General features: G+C 45.3%; 1 protein-coding gene across 2 annotated transcripts in view; it reads right to left on the reverse strand.

Moving 5' to 3' along the window:
• The window catches only part of ascc3 (activating signal cointegrator 1 complex subunit 3), a 146,285-nt gene that overhangs the window by 89,413 nt on the left and 36,281 nt on the right, over positions 1–20,591 (reverse strand). For both annotated transcript variants that reach the window (XM_024385525.2, XM_024385526.2), the window contains exons 10-11: positions 7,666–7,869; positions 7,078–7,218 (exon numbers count right to left, since the gene is read on the reverse strand). In XM_024385525.2, the coding sequence (XP_024241293.1) occupies positions 7,078–7,218; positions 7,666–7,869 (345 nt within the window). The remainder of the gene's footprint in view (positions 1–7,077; positions 7,219–7,665; positions 7,870–20,591) is intronic.

Here is a 20,591-nt window from a genome sequence, read left to right on the forward strand (position 1 = left end):
TAACAAGAGATGAACATTTTTCCACCCAATACTGTAAAACGTACTTTGCTAAGATAATCTATTTACCTGACAGGTTTTAACTTATTTTATTGATCCTTTATTTAACTACGCAAGTCAGTCAAGAACAAATTCTTATTTACAATGACGGCCTACCAAGAGGCAAAATGCCTCCTGTGGGGACAGGGGCTAAACATTTATTTTAAATAGGACAAAACAAACATCATGACAAGAGACACCACAACACGACATAAAGAGAGACCTAAGACGACAACACAGCATGACAGGTGTGGCATATCAAGAAGATGATTAAAAAGCATGATCATTACACAGGTGCACCTTGTGCTGGGGACTTGACTAGTTAAATAAAAGGTTAAAATAAAAAATATAAAAATAAAAGCCACTCTAAAATGTGCAGTTTTGTCACACAACACAATGCCACAGATGTCAAGTTGAGGGAGCGTGCAATTGGCATGCTGACTGCAGGAATGTCCACCAGAACTGTTGTCAGTTAAATTAATGTTTTGGCTCCTACAGGAGAGCTCTTCTTTATCTACACCCATTCAGCATCATTCACACCCTCTTAAGCTTTAGCCCCACCCATCTCCTTAAAGGTTGAGCTGAGCATTCTGTCCTAAAAACAGCAGTCAAGCACCCAAGCTAACTGGCTAACATTGGCTACCTTGCTAGCTATTTCCAGATGAGAGAACAGCTCACTGACCATTTTACTCGCCCTAGCAGAGCGGGTTAGGTTGTTTTTATGTTATCTGACACCTTCCATATTCAACGGGTGTTGAGCGCTATGGCACACTCAGACGAGAGTGACTGAAATCGTAGTAGATAGACGTGGCTGGTAAATTCGCTCTAGCTATCATCAGTTGTCGCAGTGACATTCTATTGAAATGGTTACTTGCACAGTGGAGTCTTTTGTTAAGACATTTAGCTAGCTAGGTAGACAATGAACCATAATCCCAACTCATGACTTTACTACCCTGCATGAATCTGCAGGTAACTAACCAACCAGGTTCAATGTTAGCTAGCTATCATTAGGCTATAACTAGCAAAGCAAATGGCTCTGAGATACAAATAATAAGAACATACAGGTAACATTAGCTAGCTAGCTAACAGCACACTTTAACTTGAAATGAAAACAACTTTGCCAAATTAGAAATATGTAATATCTAAAACTATAGCTAGCTAGACTATCTTACCAGTATACATAATTGGTGGACGCTACTCCTCGTAACAGATGCCATGGTTGCCCAATACTTTGAAGATGTAATCCAGAGATAGGTGTTTTCTCCATCTCCTTAGCAATCATACTCCATTTCCACTGATTTCAAAACTTGGTCCCCCAGAAAGCAGAGAGCAACATTTATTCAGTTCTACTACATGATACACTCATCTCAGCAAATCATGGCTAGATGGAAAGTTGCTGTCTTTTCTGTGGCTAAACCAACTAGGCTAGTAATTTAACAATTGTATTCGTATTTACAGATGGCATTGCACCCCCCACAGCAACTCACCCAAGCCTTCCCCATTTCTCCTTCTCCCAAATCCAGTCAGCTGATGTTCTGAAAGAGCTGCAAAATCTGGTCCCCTACAAATCAGCCGGGCTAGACAATCTGGACCTTTTCTTTCTAAAATTATCTGCCGAAATTGTTGCCACCCCTATTCCTAGCCTGTTCAACCTCTCTTTCGTGTCGTCTGAGATTCCCAAAGATTGGAAAGCAGCTGCGGTCATCCCCTCTTCAAAGGGGGGACACTCTTGACCCAAACTGCTACAGACCTATATCTATCCTACCCTGCCTTTCTAAGGTCTTCGATAGCCACGTCAACAAACAGATTACCGACCATTTTGAATCCCACCATACCTTCTCCGCTATGCAATCTAGTTTCAGAGCTGTTCATGGATGCACCTCAGCCACGGTCAAGGTCCTAAACGATATCTTAACTGCCATAGATAAGAAACAATACTGTGCAGCCGTATTCATTGACCTGGCCAAGGCTTTCGACTCTGTCAATCACCACATCCTCATCGGCAGACTCGACAGCCTTGGTTTGTCAAATGATTGCCTAGCCTGGTTCACCAACTACTTCTCTGATAGAGTTCAGTGTGTCAAATCGGAGGGTCTCTTGTCCGGGCCTCTGGCAGTCTCTATGGGAGTTCCACAGGGTTCAATTCTTGGACCGACTCTCTTCTCTGTATACATTAATGATGTCGCTCTTGCTGCTGGTGAGTCTCTGATCCACCTCTACGCAGACGACACAATTCTGTATACTTCTGGCCCTTCTTTGGACACTGTGTTAACAACCCTCCAGACGAGCTTCAATGCAATACAACTCTCCTTCCGTGACCTCCAATTGCTCTTAAATACAAGGAAAACTAAATGCATGCTCTTCAACCGATCGTTGCCTGCACCTTCCCTCCTGTCCAACATCACTACTCTGGACGGTTCTGACTTAGAAAATGTGGACAACTACAAATACCTAGGTGTGTGGTTAGACTGTAAACTCTCCTTCCAGACTCACATCAAACATTTCCAATCCAAAGTTAAATCTAGAATTGGCTTCCTATTTCGCAACAAAGCATCCTTCACTCATGCTGCCAAACATACCCTTGTAAAACTGACCATCCTACCGATCCTCGACTTCGGCGATGTAATTTACAAAATAGCCTCCAATACCCTACTGAATAAATTGGATGCAGTCTATCACAGTGCCATCCGCTTTGTCACAAAAGCCCCATATACTACCCACCACTGCGACCTGTACGCTCTCGTTGGCTGGCCCTCGCTTCATACTCGCCGCCAAACCCACTGGCTCCAGGTCATCTACAAGACCCTGCTAGGTAAAGTCCACCCTTATCTCAGCTGGCTGGTCACCATAGCAGCACCCACCTGTAGCACGCGCTCCAGCAGGTATATCTCTCTAGTCACCCCCAAAACCAATTCTTCCTTTGGCCGCCTCTCCTTCCAGTTCTCTGCTGACAATGATTGGAACGAACTACAAAAATCTCTGAAACTGGAAACACTTACCTCCCTCACTAGCTTTAAGCACCAGCTGTCAGAGCAGCTCACAGATTACTGCACCTGTACATAGCCCATCTATAATTTAGCCCAAACAACTACCTCTTTCCCTACTGTATTTATTTATTTTGCTCCTTTGCACCCCATTATTTCTATCTCTACTTTGCACATTCTTCCACTGCAAATCTACCATTCCAGTGTTTTACTTGCTATATTGTATTTATCTTGCCACAATGGCCTTTTTTTGCCTTTACCTCCCTTATCTCACCTCATTTGCTCACATTGTATATAGACTTATTTTTCTACTGTATTATTGACTGTATGTTTGTTTTACTCCATGTGTAACTCTGTGTTGTTGTATTTGTCGAACTGCTTTGCTTTATCTTGGCCTGGTCGCAATTGTAACTGAGAACTTGTTCTCAACTTGGTTTAAATAAGGTGAAATAAATAAATAAATAGAAAAGAAAAGAAATAAAATATACACGTTTGATATTAAGGAAGATGAAAGTCCACATTTCGGAAGCATTTCTGTCAAAAAACTAATTTTGATTTAAAAAAAGTTTATATTCAAATGGTATTGACCGCGACATACTCCTAGTTTCCTGAAACGAGTCACGTGTATTCCCAGTCATGTGAAATCCATAGATAATGGATTAATTTATTTCAATTGACTGATTTCCCTATTTGAACTGCAACTCATTAAAATCATATTGAGTTTATACTTTTGTTCAGTGTATGTGGTCTAAGTTTTATTTTGAAGACAACTTTCATTTGCTTTGCCTCTAGTTTTCCATTTGAGCATGAGCATGAGTGGGGCATGACATGAGCAACATCCAACATGAGCATTTGTGGGGCACAACAAAAAAGAAACCACGCCAAGCATCAAACAGTTCTCCCTAAATTCCCATTCCCCTCCCATTCCCCTCCGTGTCTCACTCACTCAATTGCGTTGCGACCGCTCCCTCTACACACGCGTGCTGAGTGTACAGAAATAAATGCCTATAAAAACAGATATAACTGATGGGATACACAAGCTACATTCCATGCCAAATTGTCCCTGCCATAACCGTGGCAGCAGGAAGAATTAAGTCCTTCACAATAGTATGGGGCTTGCCTGTCCTAGCCACTCAGTAGCTCACCATAAGACGCTTCTAGTCCCTTCTTAGTAATTAACAAGTTTTTAATAACCCAGACTTTTTTTCAATTCGCCAAATTGAGCCTCGTTTCAAATAATCACTTCTCACTATTCTGTTATATTTCATTCTGTTATATAACATAGGCGTGTATTGACTGCGATAAGGGCTCGAGAAATGAGTGTCTTGTCTGCTAAATTAACAAAACAAGGCTATGCCATTGCACAGCCATGCTTCTACAAGCAAGCGCCACTGCTAAGGTTACTACCTTTTTGAAGATTGTGTTCCACAATATAATATAACCAGTTGATATTACGGTTTCAATAAATTAATCTTAAAATGGCACTTGTTTTTCTATTGACTGAATATATGAGGCAATTTGGCAATTAGTTATCTGTAATGGTTATGATAAATTGTTGCACACTGTTGGAATATAGATGAATTCAAACATACTTTTGTAGTGTATGTGGACAACTGCTTGTCGAACATCTCATTCCAAAATCATGGGCATTAATATTAGAGGTCGACCGATTATGATTTTTCAACGCCGATACCGATTATTGGATGGCCAAAAAAAGCCGATAATGATTAATCGGCCGATTAAAAAAATGTATTTGTAATAATGACAATTACAACAATACTGAAGGAACACTTATTTTAACTTAATATAATATATCAATTAAATCAATTTAGCCTCAAGTAGATAATGAAACATGTTCAATTTGGTTTAAATAATGCAAAAACAAAAAGTGTTGGAGAAGAACGTAAAAGTGCAATATGTGCATTGTTAGAAAGCTAATGTTTCAGTTCCTTGCTCAGAACATATGAAAGCTGGTGGTTCCTTTTAACATGAGTCTTCAATATTCCCAGGTAAGAAGTTTTAGGTTGTAGTTATTATAGGACTATTTCCCTCTATACCATTTGTATTTCATTAACCTTTGACTATTGGATGTTCTTATAGGCACTTTAGTATTGCCAGTTTAACAGTATAGCCTCCGTCCCTCTCCTCGCTCCTCCCCTGGGCTCGAACCAGCAACACAACGACAACAGCCACCACATCGAAGCAGCGTTACCCATGCAGAGCAAGGGGAACAACCACTCCAAGGCTCAGAGCGAGTGAAGTTTGAAACGCTATTAGCGCGCGCTAACTAGCTAGCCATTTCACTTCGGTTACACCAGCCTCATCTCGGGAGTTGATAGGTTTGAAGTCATAAACAGCGCAATGCTTGACGCACAACGAAGAGCTGCTGGCAAAACGCACGAAAGTGCTGTTTGAATGAATGTTTACGCGCCTGCTTTTGCCTACCACCGCTCAGTCAGATACTTAGATACTTGTATGCTTGTATGCTCAGTCAGATTATATGCAACACAGGACACTCTAGATAATATCTAGTAATATCATCAACCATGTGTAGTTAACTAGTCATTATGATTGATTGTTTTTTATAAGATAAGTTTAATGCTAGCTAGCAACTTACCTTGGCTTACTGCATTTGCGTAACAGGCAGTCTCCTTGTGGAGTGCAACGAGAGAGAGGCAGGTCGTTATTGCGTTGGACTAGTTAACTGTAAGGTTGCAAGATCCCCCGAGCTGACAAGGTGAAAATCTGACTTTCTGCCCCTGAACAAGGCAGTTAACCCACCGTTCCTAGGCCGTCATTGAAAATAAGAATGTGTTCTTAATTGACTTGCCTAGTTAAATAAAGTTATATAAAAGGTGTAAAAAGAAAAAGAAAGAAAGAGAAGAGAAAAAAATAAAAATACTAATAATAATTTTTTTTTTAAAATCGGCAAATCGGCGCCCAATCGGCCATTCCGATTAATCGGTCGACCTCTAATTACTATGGATTTGGTCCCCCCTTTGCTGCTATAACGGCCTCCACTTGTCTGGGAAGGCTTTCCACTAGATGTTGGAACATTGCTGCGGGGACTTGCTTCCATAGAGCCACAAGAGCATAGCGAGGTCGGGCACTGATGTTGGGCGATTAGACCTGGCTCGCAGTCGGCGTTCCAATTCATCCCAAAGGTGTTCGATGGGGTTTAGGTCAGGGCTCTGTGCAGGCCAGTCAAGTTCTTCCACACCGATCTCAACAAACCATTTCCGTATGGACCACGCTTTGTGCTGACAGGACATTGTCATGCTGACAGGAAAGGGCCTTCCCCAAACTGTTGCCACAAAGTTGGAAGTACAGAATCGTCTAGAATGCCATTGCTGTAGCGTTAAGGTTTGCCTTCAATGGAACTAAGGGGCCTAGCCCGAACCATGAAAAACAGCCCCAGACCACTATTCCTCCACCAAACTTTACAGTTGGCACTATGCATTCGGGCAGTTAGCATTCTCCTGGCATCCGCCAAACCCAGATTTATCCATCAGACTGCCAGATAGTGAAGTGTGATTCATCACTCCAGAGAACGCGTTTTCACTGTGCCAATGGCTGTAAGCTTTACACTACTCCTGCCAAAAAAACAGTAACATCACTCTTGCAAAATCATTTTGAAATACAGTGCTATAACTTTATTTAAGGTGTTTTTTTATTTATTTACATGTCCTAATAATTCAAAGGATTGCTCAGAACACCAGGTGTTTTAATCAGTGTATGCTTACTATGATTTTGACCTTCCACAGATTGAAATAAGCAGAGTAAAGTGCTTACATGACTATTGCCATAACCGACCTACTGTGATAATCCGTTTAATATCGAATTATTAGCGCATGTAAACGTGCTCAGTGTGAAGAGGGTACGGAACTACTGCAATCCAGAGAGCCGAGCTGAGCTGAGAGCCAACCACTGGGAGGCGCTAGCGAACAGTCGTGAGGCAGAACACAACTCCACTCTGGACCAATGGAGCATAGGGAAAGCCTACGCAGAAACTGTGTGTGTGCTTGCGCACCCATGTGTGTTTGTACAGTACAAGTACCTGTGTACGCAGGATCTCCCCTTTGGTTAGCTGCATGTCTCCAGTGAGCTCTTTGACAGCAATGCCCAGTGGCTCCAACCGCTTACTGAAGTAGTTCGTCATCTCTGCTGCCAAGGCCTTCATAGGAGCTACATACACTATCTACAGAGGGAGGGAGAGAGAGATGGAGGGAAGGGAGGGAGCGAGTAGGAGAGGAGAGAGAGAAAGAGGGAGGGAGATATATATATAAAGAGAGAAAAGGGAGAGCGGGGGGAAGGAGAGAAAGAAAGTGAGAGGAAGTGAAAGGTCACAGTCATGATAAATGAGTGTACAGCAGAGTATCACTTGTTCCCTGGCAACCAGCATAAATCACTATTTATTGAAAAATATGAAACAGGCCACTTAGATTAAGAAAGTTTAATAGAAATGTATGAAAAAGTGGCTCTCTTCGCTGGCTTGCATCGGGTGTGTGGTGTTAGAATGTGTGTGTATTAGAACATGTGTGTGTATGTGTGTGTGGGGGGCGTGGCTTTATAAGGACAAACAATAATAAATGTGTTCTACTGTATGTTTGTATGTCTTGCTCACACACACACAGCTGAGTGGTACCTTGAACTCATCCTTCTTGATGACCCCTCCAGGTTGGAGGTGCTGTCTGATCTCATGGAGGACTGTCAGCATGGCGATGTTGGTCTTGCCGGCCCCGGTGGGGGCACAGATGAGCAGGTTCTCATTGGTGTTGTAGGCTGTCTCAAACACTATGGACTGGATCCTGTTCAGACGCTGCATCCCCTTAAACACCAACTGACCAATCTGGGGGGAATGAAAGAGAGAGCGAGAGAGGGTGCAAGAGAGTGAGAGGGAGGAAGATAATAAGAAAAGGTTCAAATCACAGAGTAATTATGGGAGTCATTACAAAGACAGACATGGGATCATGATGATACAAGTCTAACACACACGTCAGGACAGAGCAGACGGGTGGGATGGTCACAGCTGACTGGTTTAGGGGTCGGGGTAAAGACAAACATTGGTTGGCCTTATTGAGGGGGTCACCAGAACATTTGAATGGTTTTAGATGAGTAACATAGTGGAAAGAACATTGAGAACACTGACAAACCACTCCGCCGCACGCACACACACACACACCTATCCACCTATCTGATTGCCAGACCACTTCCCTCATATTATAAGACTGGCAGTCTTCTGAGCAAAAAATTAAAAGTATTAATTTAGCATTTTTGGGGGAATTTTATTTGTTGGACACAAAAGACTAAAAACACCAGGAAATGAGCTCTAAGTGATTTTAAATTAAAGAAATCTGTTCAAGTATTCACAATAGACACTTGATCATATATAAATGAAAGCAAAGGGCTGAAATGATTATTTTAGTCAAACATATCTGTTTGGGCTTCTTGTGGTCAATTTTCAGTCTACAATTGATTTGCAATTATATCCCGGGCCCCCCGCTCAAGACAAAAAAATCATCCAGCGGCTGAATCTAGTTGATGATCCCTGCTATATGGGGGAGATTTACTGTTGCCTAGTGGGTGGCTGTAGACAGGGTGTGGGAAGGGGGAGGCGTTTGACTACCAGTAGGAGAGAGGTTAAATCCTGAGTGGTGGGAACAGATGTCAATCAACCTGCCCACCGCTTGACTTCACGCTTGACTTCTCCATGGTAACAGAGCGTGGGTGACAGACAGGCCTCAATCTTCCGTCGACCGACGTTGATAAGGAGAGAAATGGCCCTTCTGAAAGACAGCATCCGTGACCAGTCGACCGCCCACTACTCGGACACACACAGACATTCAGCCGTCAGAGTGGGCAGTTAACTGCTCCGGCCACCCTCACTCCTAGGGAAAGAGACACAGAACTGCAGGTCCAGGTGTGTGCTCTGTCCCCATTTGTCCATCAATCTCCCTCTCACTCACTTTATAGCCTTCTTTTACTTCATGATCTCTCTCTCTCAACTCTTTCACTCTCACTCAGTCTCTCTCTCAGAGTGGATTGGGATGTCTTGAGCTTAGACAGCAATATAATTTATTTAAGGATTCATTAAAAATATGTCATCACTCTACTCTTCCTCCCAGTTTCGCTCTGACACTCAGAAAAATAAAGAATTTGAGTTCTGCGTGTCATCCAGGGACTGGGGCCAAAGACGAGAGAAGAGGCAGGAGTCAGCCCCGCGGCCCTGACAACCCATCCCAACTCTGATGAAGGCAGGAGTCAGCTCCGAGGCCCTGACAACCCAACCCAACTCTGATGAAGGCAGGAGTCAGCTCCGATGAAGGCCCTGACCCTGACAACCCAACCCAACTCTGATGAAGGCAGGAGTCAGCTCCGAGGCCCTGACAACCCAACCCAACTCTGATGAAGGCAGGAGTCAGCCCCGAGGCCCTGACAACCCAACTCTGATGAAGGCAGGAGGTGGTTAAATTATTAATGCATCAAAGAGCAACTTTATTAGAGTCCACTTAAGCCGGTGGAAGGCTGAAGGATGATTGTGGTTTCAACATGGCACTGGGCGAAAGAACGAACGGTGGAGTAGCAGGAGCCTCTGACTGACAGCTAGTTGGCTAGCCCTCTCTCGCTCTAATTCTGATTGGCGCAGCGATGGGTGGGCCTGGAAGAGCATACCCACTGGGGAGCCAGGCCCTCCCATCGCTGCGCCCTTCCCCAGTCATGTGAAATCCATTGATTAGGGCCCAATTTATTTATTTCAATTGATCGATTTCCTTCAAATAACTATAAGTCTATAAAATAAAACTATAAAATTATGAAATTGTTGCATTTATATTTTTGTTCATTCATTCAGAGAGAGACAGCCAGAGAGAGAAATACAAAGAGAGGCAGAGAAAAAAAAAGAGGGCAAAAGAAAGACAATAATATACACACCATCTTGACATATCTTTAAACTAAGCGAGTAAAGGAATGGATATTAGTGCAGTGTGTTGTTTTGTACTCATTCTTTCTCTCTAGTCTAAATGACTGTAGGGCTGATTTCCTCTCATCCTCTCTCCCTGGCGAGTGGAGCGTCCTCCTGTCGAACCAATTATTTCCCCCAAGGCCAAGTCCTGAGAGCACCAACCAATTTATAAATATGCATTTCTGAATTAGGAGCGGCACAGTTTCACCCTCTTCCGCACGGCTCCTGCACACACACGCAAGCACACACACACACACAATTGCCAGGACTCAAACACACACAATGTGTCGCTGTGGCAAACACGTTCACTTTAAATGGCTAGACCCCCTTTTGTTTTGATTTATCGACTTTGTCTGTAGATAACGAGGAGCCAGCGTCCTGAACTCCTTAAACATGCTAATTCATGCAAATGTATGCCTGCCCCAATATTCACCTTGAGCTAATGCATACATGTTGTAAATATGTTGCCATCCTTTAATAATCTTCTTGAAAATTCAGTGCTTTGTTTATGTATTTTCTTCTTCATTTCTTAAAACGTCTCTGGCTGGCTTCATTGTTAATCAGATGTATGCACTGGAAATCTTCCAATAGGAGATGCAGCTGTCGTCTCCGGGGTCCAAGCAGCAGTAACTCACTGAAGAGGTAACGTTACTGTAGGCTACTTGAGATACTACCATATGCAGCTGTTAACATAACATTCATTTCATTAAAAATCCCTGTCTCCAAGCAACAAACACCAGCATGGTTATACATCTTCAGCAATAAGTGAAACGCCACAAATACAGCTAACAGTTTAAATGCTTTTATTTAACCTTTATTTAACTAGGCAAGTCAGTGAAGAACAAATTCTTATATACAATGACGGCCTACAGTTAACCACATCTAAGAGAAACTCCCAACAGTAGACACCACAACTCACGTTTAAGAGAAGAACATTCTATACGGTTGTTTTATCAACTGGCCTCAGTTTGTTGGAGTTTCCTGTGACTGAGTTTATGAACAGGCCTGCGATCAGTCCATCAGTGTGCACACTGGGATTATCACATTGTTTCTATGAGCTAAACGCCAAACTTTGAGTAACAAAATCCATTTGACATCACCAGGCAAGATTCCAACTCAATTACGATGACAAGTCTTAAACATACTTAATCCCCCAGGCATTCAAAAAGAGAACACACCTCCAGAACCAATCTCAGATTCCTGTTTTTCTCACCCCTGGGGTTGAAAAATCCTAGTAACTTTCGCAAAATCCCCAGGTTTTCCAGAAACCGTGGTTGGAATATTCTTGGAATCCTCCAACTGGGATTTCTGGAAAACCTGTGAATTTGGGGGAAGTTACTGGAATGTCCCAGCCCTACTCACCCACAAAGACAGACCCATGCAGGTATCAAAGGGTTCTCCCCAGGATGTCAATCAGGTGGTGCTGATGTGAGTGGAGGAATGGGAAAGGTCCAGAGGGGGGCTGGGAGCAGAAGCATAACATTTATGAAAGCCCTTCTCTCCCGAACCTCTGCTCACTTTAAAACGTGTTTGACCACAAATACGTTTTGGAATTTTTTTTATACCAAAATTCCATTTGAAGGGACCATCTAAAAAATGTCCTAGATACGACTGCCTCATTCTAGCTTCGTCGCCACCTATTCATCATCATGTACAACTGACTAATTCCAACCAAAAACATCACTTTACATTCTGATACACCCATGTGCCTAACCCCCTGACTAAAAACATTGTTAGTTCCAGATGTAGAGGACCATACCGTGAACACTGTTAAAGTGAGAAAGCTGGATGGAACGTGACCACTCGCCACAGATTTTGTGGGAGTATCGAACCCATACAGGCCCAGAACATCTGTGTGTGTGTTGTGTGTGTTTCCCAATCCCAGTCAGTACTGTCTGTGTGTCCCACTCTCGGTTCATACAGTGTAGTCTCTCTGTGTGTATGTATATGAGTATATATGTATATATATGTGTGTGTGCATATATGTGTATATATATATATATGTGTGTGTGTGCATATATGTGTGTGCATATATATATGTGTGTGTGTGCATATATGTGTGTGTGTGCATATATGTGTGTGTGTGTGTGCATATATGTGTGTGTGTGCATATATGTGTGTGTGTGTGTGTGTGTGTGTGTGTGTGTGTGTGTGTGTGTGTGTGTGTGTGTGTGTGTGTGTGTGTGCATGTGTGTGTGTGCATTGTAATTGTAACGGTTTTGACTTGAGGTTATTATTTATAGGGGTGCCAGGTAGGTTGTGCCTACCAGAGAAAACATTGGTTTCTCCTTTTAGTTTGGGTGGGAATGAGTCCCATCTGGTCCGTCAAGTCCACACCAATACAAAGGACTTCTGTAAAAGTCAGGATGGAAATAAACTTTTCATAAACCCTTAAAACATTGGAAAGAACTTCAAAAACAACTATATTATTTTGCGTGGGTTGTATTAACAACATCAATGATTACACACATATAATAATATAACACAATGAGTTCTGGTTCCTCCAGAAATGTCCTGTACCTCGGGCCTAAAAAGAGTCCAGCCCGGTAAAGGAGTTCAGTGAACTCAAGTGACTTTTGTCACGCAATGTTTGTCCGTTCATTCAGTGTAGCATAAACCCAGTATTAAACATACCATCAATATAACAATTATTTTACCACAGAACTTAAAGCGTATCAACTCTTACTAAGTCCTCAACTACAACTAACTACATAAATCATCACAGTATACCTCACATCAAAACAAATGAAATACCGAATAGATCTCCAGCGGAGAAAGGCCACGAAGAACGGAGAGGTGTAGTCCACGGACGCAAAGAGTGGATCCGGTCCTGGGTAAACTCTATTAGGCTACAAAACAAACAAAATAGAGAAGCTTCGGAACTGAGGGTTGAACACATCCTCATTCACGTCTCCATCACAACCCCACTTTTGCGCAGCTGATGCTGGCTATTTAATTGGGAATTAAAGGGAAAGCGCCCTATTGGAAGGAGCTGCACTGAGACGGTCCAGAATAATTCAGGGCCGTCACAGTATGTGTGTATATATATGTGTGTGTGTATATATATGTGTGTGTATGTATACATGTTTGTATGTATATATGTGTGTGTGTGTGTATATATATATATATATATATTTCCCAGTCCGTACTGTGTAGTGAGTGCGATGGAAGCAAGCAGGCTCATTATTAGAGTGCTAGCACAGCCTAGGGCCAAATGTCTTCTGCAGATCCTCTTAAGCTCTGTCAGATTGGATGGCGAGCGTCGCTGAACAGAGATGTTCGATTGGGTTCAAGTCCGGGCCACTCAAGGACATTGTGCTTAGGGTCATAGTCCTGTTGGAAGGTGAACCTTCGCCCCCAGTCTGAGGTCTTGAGCGCTCTGGAGAAGGTTTTCATCAAGGATCTCTGTACTTTGCTCCGTTCATTTTTCCCTCGATCCTGACTAGTCTTTAGCTGCCTTTTGGCAATCTCCAAGTGGGGTGTCATGTGCCTTTTACTGAGGAATGTCTTCCGTCTGGCCACTCCACCATAAAGGCCTGATTGGTGGAGTGCTGTAGAGATGGTTACCTCCCTGACTAAGGCCTTTGTTATTTATTGTACCTTTATTTAACTAGGCAAGACAGTTAAGAACATATTCTTATTTTCAATGACGGCCTAGGAACAGTGGGTTAACTGCCTAGTTCAGGGGCAGAACTAAATATTTTTACCTTGTCAGCTCGGAGATTCGATCTTGCAACCTTTCGGTTACTAGTCCAACGCTCTAACCACTAGGCTACCTGCCGCCTTCTCTCCCGATCGCTCAGTTTGGCCGGGCGGCCAGATCTAGGAAGAGTCTTGGTGGTTCCAAAACTTCTTCCATATAAGAATGATGGAAGCCACTGTGTTCTCGTAGACCTTCAATGCTGCAGAATCTTTTTGGTACCATTCCCCAGATCTGTGCCTCGACACAATTCTGTCTCAGAGCTCTACGGACAATTTCTTCGACCTCATGGCTTGTTTTTTTCTCTGACATGCACTGTCAACTGTGGGACCTTATATAGACAGGTGTGTGCCTTTCCAAATCATGTCCAATCAATTGAATTTACCACAGGTGGACTTCAAACAAGTTGTAGAATCATTTCAAGGATGATCAATAGAAACAGGATGCACCTGAACTCAATAGCAAAGAGTCTGAATACTTGATATAAATAAGGTATTGATATTTTGTTTTTGATACATTTGCAAAAAAATCTAAAAACCTGTTTTTGCTTTGTCATTATGGGGTAGTGTGTGTAGATTGATGAGGAAAAAAGTCAATTTAATTCATTTTAGACTAAGGCTGTAATGTAACAAAATGTGGGAAAAGGGGTCTGAATACTTTCAAATGCACTGTACCTGCTCACCTAAAAATGTAAACATGGACTATCACCTGTGCAAAGGTGTGTGGCTACTGGATACGTGTAAGCTTATATTGACTGTATAAGTCAGGGTGAGAACTGCTAAACTAATTAAATGATGTGCATTGGTAATGGGGAGCTCAAAGAAAGTTGTTGTTTGCACACTATGCTTTTAATTACTTTTCAGTTCCATTTCATTCCATTTGAATTGACAGCTTGATCAACTTTTAATTGCTAGTTTTAGTAAACAGCTTATCAGCTCCAAGCCCACACACAGCCCTGAATGACCTGGCCAAACACACACACACACACAAGCTGTAATGTGGAGTTTGACAGAGTGAGATGCAGATGCAGCAAACAGGAGGCCCATTAATTTCCCCAGTAGAACGGACTCACTCACTCACTCACACGCACGGACGGACGGACTCACGGACACGGACTCACTCACTCGGACGGACTCACTCGGACGGGGACACTCACTCAGTCGGGGATGCACAGACTCACTCAGTCGCACACATGGACACACACAGACTCACACAGACTCACTCACTCAGGGACACAGGGACTCACACACACGGACAAGCACGGACGGACGCACTCACTCACTCGCACACAAACGGGGACACTCACTCGCACGGGGACACTGACTCGCAAACGCACGGACGGACACACTCACTTGCACTCACATGGATGGACTCACTCACTCAAACGGACACGCACGGGTGGAAGGACGAACTCGCACGGGTGGAAGGACGAACTCGCACGGATGGACGGACACACACGGACTCTCTCTCACACGCGCGGACTCACACACACGCGCGCGGACTCACACACACAGACTCTCTCACTCACACGGACTCTCTCACTCACACAGACTCTCTCACTCACACGGACTCTCTCACTCACACGGACTCTCTCACACACACGGACTCTCTCACACACACACGGACTCTCTCACACACACAGACTCTCTCACACACACTCTCACACACACACAGACTCTCTCACACTCACACAGACTCTCTCACACTCACACAGACTCTCTCACACAGACTCTCTCACACACACGGACTCTCTCACTCTCACGGACTCTCTCACACACACACGGACTCTCTCACACACACACGGACTCTCTCACTCACACACGGACTCTCTCTCACTCACACGGACTCTCTCACACACACACGGACTCTCTCACTCACACACGGACTCTCTCACACACACACACGGACTCTCTCACACACACACGGACTCTCTCACACACACACACGGACTCTCTCACTCTCACACACACGGACTCTCTCACTCTCACACACACGGACTCTCTCACACACACGGACTCTCTCACACACGGACTCTCTCACTCTCACGGACTCTCTCACTCTCACGGACTCTCTCACTCTCACACACACGGACTCTCTCACTCTCACACACACGGACTCTCTCACTCTCACACACACGGACTCTCTCACTCTCACACACACGGACTCTCTCACTCTCACACACACGGACTCTCTCACTCTCACACACACGGACTCTCTCACTCTCACACACACGGACTCTCTCACTCTCACACACACGGACTCTCTCACTCTCACACACACGGACTCTCTCACTCACACACACTCTCTCACTCTCACACACACTCTCTCACACTCTCACGGACTCTCTCACTCTCACTCTCACGGACTCTCTCACTCTCACGGACTCTCTCACTCTCACGGACTCTCTCACTCTCACGGACTCTCTCACTCTCACGGACTCTCTCACTCTCACACACACGGACTCTCACACACACGGACTCTCTCACTCTCACGGACTCTCTCACACACACGGACTCTCTCACTCTCACACACACGGACTCTCTCACTCTCACGGACTCTCTCACACACGGACTCTCTCACACACGGACTCTCTCACTCTCACACACACGGACTCTCTCACTCTCACGGACTCTCTCACTCACACGGACTCTCTCACTCACACACACACGGACTCTCACTCACACACACGGACTCTCTCACTCTCACGGACTCTCTCACTCACGGACTCTCTCACACACACGGACTCTCTCACTCTCACACACACGGACTCTCTCACTCTCTCACACTCACGGACTCTCACTCACACACACGGACTCTCACTCTCACGGACTCTCTCACTCTCACACACATGGACTCTCTCACTTTCACACACACGGACTCTCTCACTCACACGGACACGGACTCTCTCACTCACACACACGGACTCTCTCACTCACACTCACACGGACTCTCTCACTCACACGGACTCTCTCACTCACACGGACTCTCTCACTCACACGGACTCTCTCACTCACACGGACTCTCTCACTCACACGGACTCTCTCACTCACACGGACTCTCTCACTCACACGGACTCTCTCACTCACACGGACTCTCTCACTCACACACACTCTCTCACACTCACACAGACTCTCACACTCTCACGGACTCTCTCACTCTCACTCTCACGGACTCTCTCACTCTCACGGACTCTCTCACTCTCACGGACTCTCTCACTCACACGGACTCTCTCACTCACACGGACTCTCACACACACGGACTCTCTCACTCACACTCTCTCACACACACACGGACTCTCTCACACACACACGGACTCTCTCACACACACGGACTCTCTCACACACGGACTCTCTCACACACACACACACACGGACTCTCTCACACACACACACACACGGACTCTCACACACACACACACACGGACTCTCTCACACACACACACTCTCACACACACACACGGACTCTCACACACACACACACACGGACTCTCTCACACACACACACACGGACTCTCTCTCTCACACACACACACGGACTCTCTCTCACACACACACACACGGACTCTCTCTCACACACACACACACGGACTCTCTCTCACACACACACACGGACTCTCTCACACACACACACACGGACTCTCTCTCACACACACACACACACGGACTCTCTCACACACACACACACGACTCTCTCTCACACACACGGACTCTCTCTCACTCACACGGACTCTCTCTCTCACTCACACGGACTCTCTCTCACTCACACGGACTCTCTCTCTCACACACACGGACTCTCTCTCTCACACACGGACTCTCTCTCTCACACACACACGGACTCTCTCTCACACACACACACGACTCTCTCTCACACACACACACGGACTCTCTCACACACACACACACGGACTCTCTCACACTCACACGGACTCTCTCTCACACACACACACACGGACTCTCTCTCACACACACACACGGACTCTCTCTCACACACACGGACTCTCTCTCACACACGGACTCTCTCTCACACACACACGGACTCTCTCACACACACACACACTCTCTCACACACACACACACGGACTCTCTCACACACACACACACGGACTCTCACACACACACGGACTCTCTCACACACACACACGGACTCTCTCACACACACACACACACGGACTCTCTCACACACACACACACACACGGACTCTCTCACACACACACACGGACTCTCTCACACACACACACGGACTCTCTCACACACACACACGGACTCTCTCACACACACACACGGACTCTCACACACACACACACACACACGGACTCTCTCACACACACACACACACACGGACTCTCACACACACACACACGGACTCTCACACACACACACACGGACTCTCTCACACACACACACACGGACTCTCTCACACACACACACACGGACTCTCTCACACACACACACGGACTCTCTCACACACACACACGGACTCTCTCACACACACACACGGACTCTCTCACACACACGGACTCTCTCACACACGGACTCTCTCACTCACACACGGACTCTCTCTCACACACACACACGGACTCTCTCTCACACACACACACTCTCACTCACACGGACTCTCTCTCACACACACACACGGACTCTCTCTCACACACACACGGACTCTCTCACACACACACGGACTCTCTCTCACACACACACGGACTCTCTCACACACACACGGACTCTCTCACACACACGGACTCTCTCTCACACTCACACGGACTCTCTCACACACACACGGACTCTCTCTCACACACACACGGACTCTCTCACACACACACGGACTCTCTCTCACACACACACGGACTCTCACACACACACACGGACTCTCACACACACACACGGACTCACACACACACACACGGACTCACACACTCACACACGGACTCACACACACACACGGACTCACACACTCACACACGGACTCACACACACACACACGGACTCACACACTCACACACGGACTCACACACACACACACACACACACACACTCACACACGGACTCACACACTCACACACGGACTCACACACTCACACACGGGACTCACACACTCACACACACACTCACACACGGACTCACACACGGACTCACACACTCACACACGGACTCACACACTCACACACGGACTCACACACTCACACACGGACTCACACACTCACACACCCCTGAAAGATAAGTGGATCTAGATGAGATGTATGCTGCCACTCCCCAAGGCCTCTCCTTTCACATCAGAGATAAGGCTTTAACAAGCCTCTGTCCACCATCTGTGCTCTTTCCACCCCCCACTCTCTCTCTGTCTCTCTCATCCCCACACCTGCTTTGCAAGTCTGAGCAAACACACACACACACACACACACACACACACACACACGTGTGCACTGAGGAGGAAATCAAAACTGGATGAGGAAACGCAATCAGAACAGATTAATTATGGATAGCACTCCCTGCTCCGTCTCGTGTCCTCCTGCCACAGTCCAGAACACAGGACCCACGTCCCTCACTCTGAAGGGTGAGGCAGAGACACCAACGAGTGAGGGGACACTAATGGGAGAGGGTTGAACATTGAATTAGGAGTTAAGACAGGAGGAGGAGGGTGGAAACCCTCACTTCATTGACAAGTGTCTTTGTGCTAAAACTCTACCGGGCTTACTACACTCCTCCAACTAGCCTACACTCCTCTTGGAGGTTTGGACACATGAAGGTGTGAGGAGAGACACCTAGTCAGGACATGAGGACAGAAGAGTGATTTCAACCATCACACCACAGCACACGCACCCTGAGTCCCTCCGCCACTCCCTTTCTATGACAAGAGAGTAGACGGATAACCCTGTCCACCAGTACACAATCATGTCAACGTCTATGAAGAAGACAGGCTAACAGGCTGACTACACCGTTCGCGTCGCGTGCGTGAGCATTGCAAAATACATTTAGAAATGTATATTATTCAATTATTGCACCCACACTGCTCGCCCGCGCCAACGAGCGTCTGCGATGCCAAGGGCTAAAATAGAAGTCAGAAGTCCTGCCTCTCCCATCTCCTCATTGGTTATACCCACGTGGGTGACTGAAAGACGAACGAGGTCAGTGGCGGTAATGCACCTAATTTATGAAAGTTGCCAATCTCAATATAAAGTCAAGAGAAGAAAAGGCCTGGGAGGAAGAGAGATGACTAGAAACGATTCGGTTGACCGTTTTATGTGTGGATTAATTGGCGGAGTAGAGAACCTTGTGCATTTCAGGTAAAATAACAACTCATTGTTTATATCCCAGGAAGATTTGCTAGCAACAGCAAGCTAACTAAATAGGACAAATTAGCTAGCAAGTGCAAGCTAACTAGCTAAATTGCCATAAATGTTTAATGCTTTTCGACTGGTCCCCAAGTTAATATAATTGGTTCAGTTTGTTTTGATATTTTAACCTGGGTCATGAGGTTTGGTGTGGGGGGACAAAATACATTGATGCACGTGCGCAGCTGGGTTGGGTTCCATGTAAGTATTCAATATTAACTTAGGTGAAGAAGATGTAAGAGAATATACAACCAGGGTTTGGCAGGAAACTATCTCCCATAGTAAAGACCATCAGCACACACACACATGCTCCTAAATCCTATCGCTCAATTCAGTGCTCCCCTTTGGGAATAACCATCTCTCTTAATGTAAGTCAAGCCTTCTTAGAATCCTTAAGGAGGAGTGTGGTCCTGATTAGCAGTTCCTCGGGGGACAGGATGTGTCTGATAGGGTTGCAAAGCTACCGGAAATTTGACAAAGTTACCAGAATCTTCAGTCATTTTGGTAAATAACAGAAAAGCTATGGCAATCTATCTAGCAATCTATCTAAATCTAATTTATACTTGAATAACTTTTTAAAC

The sequence above is a fragment of the Oncorhynchus tshawytscha genome, linkage group LG23 (assembly GCF_018296145.1).
Source record: "Oncorhynchus tshawytscha isolate Ot180627B linkage group LG23, Otsh_v2.0, whole genome shotgun sequence".
Taxonomy (NCBI): Eukaryota; Metazoa; Chordata; class Actinopteri; order Salmoniformes; family Salmonidae; genus Oncorhynchus; species Oncorhynchus tshawytscha.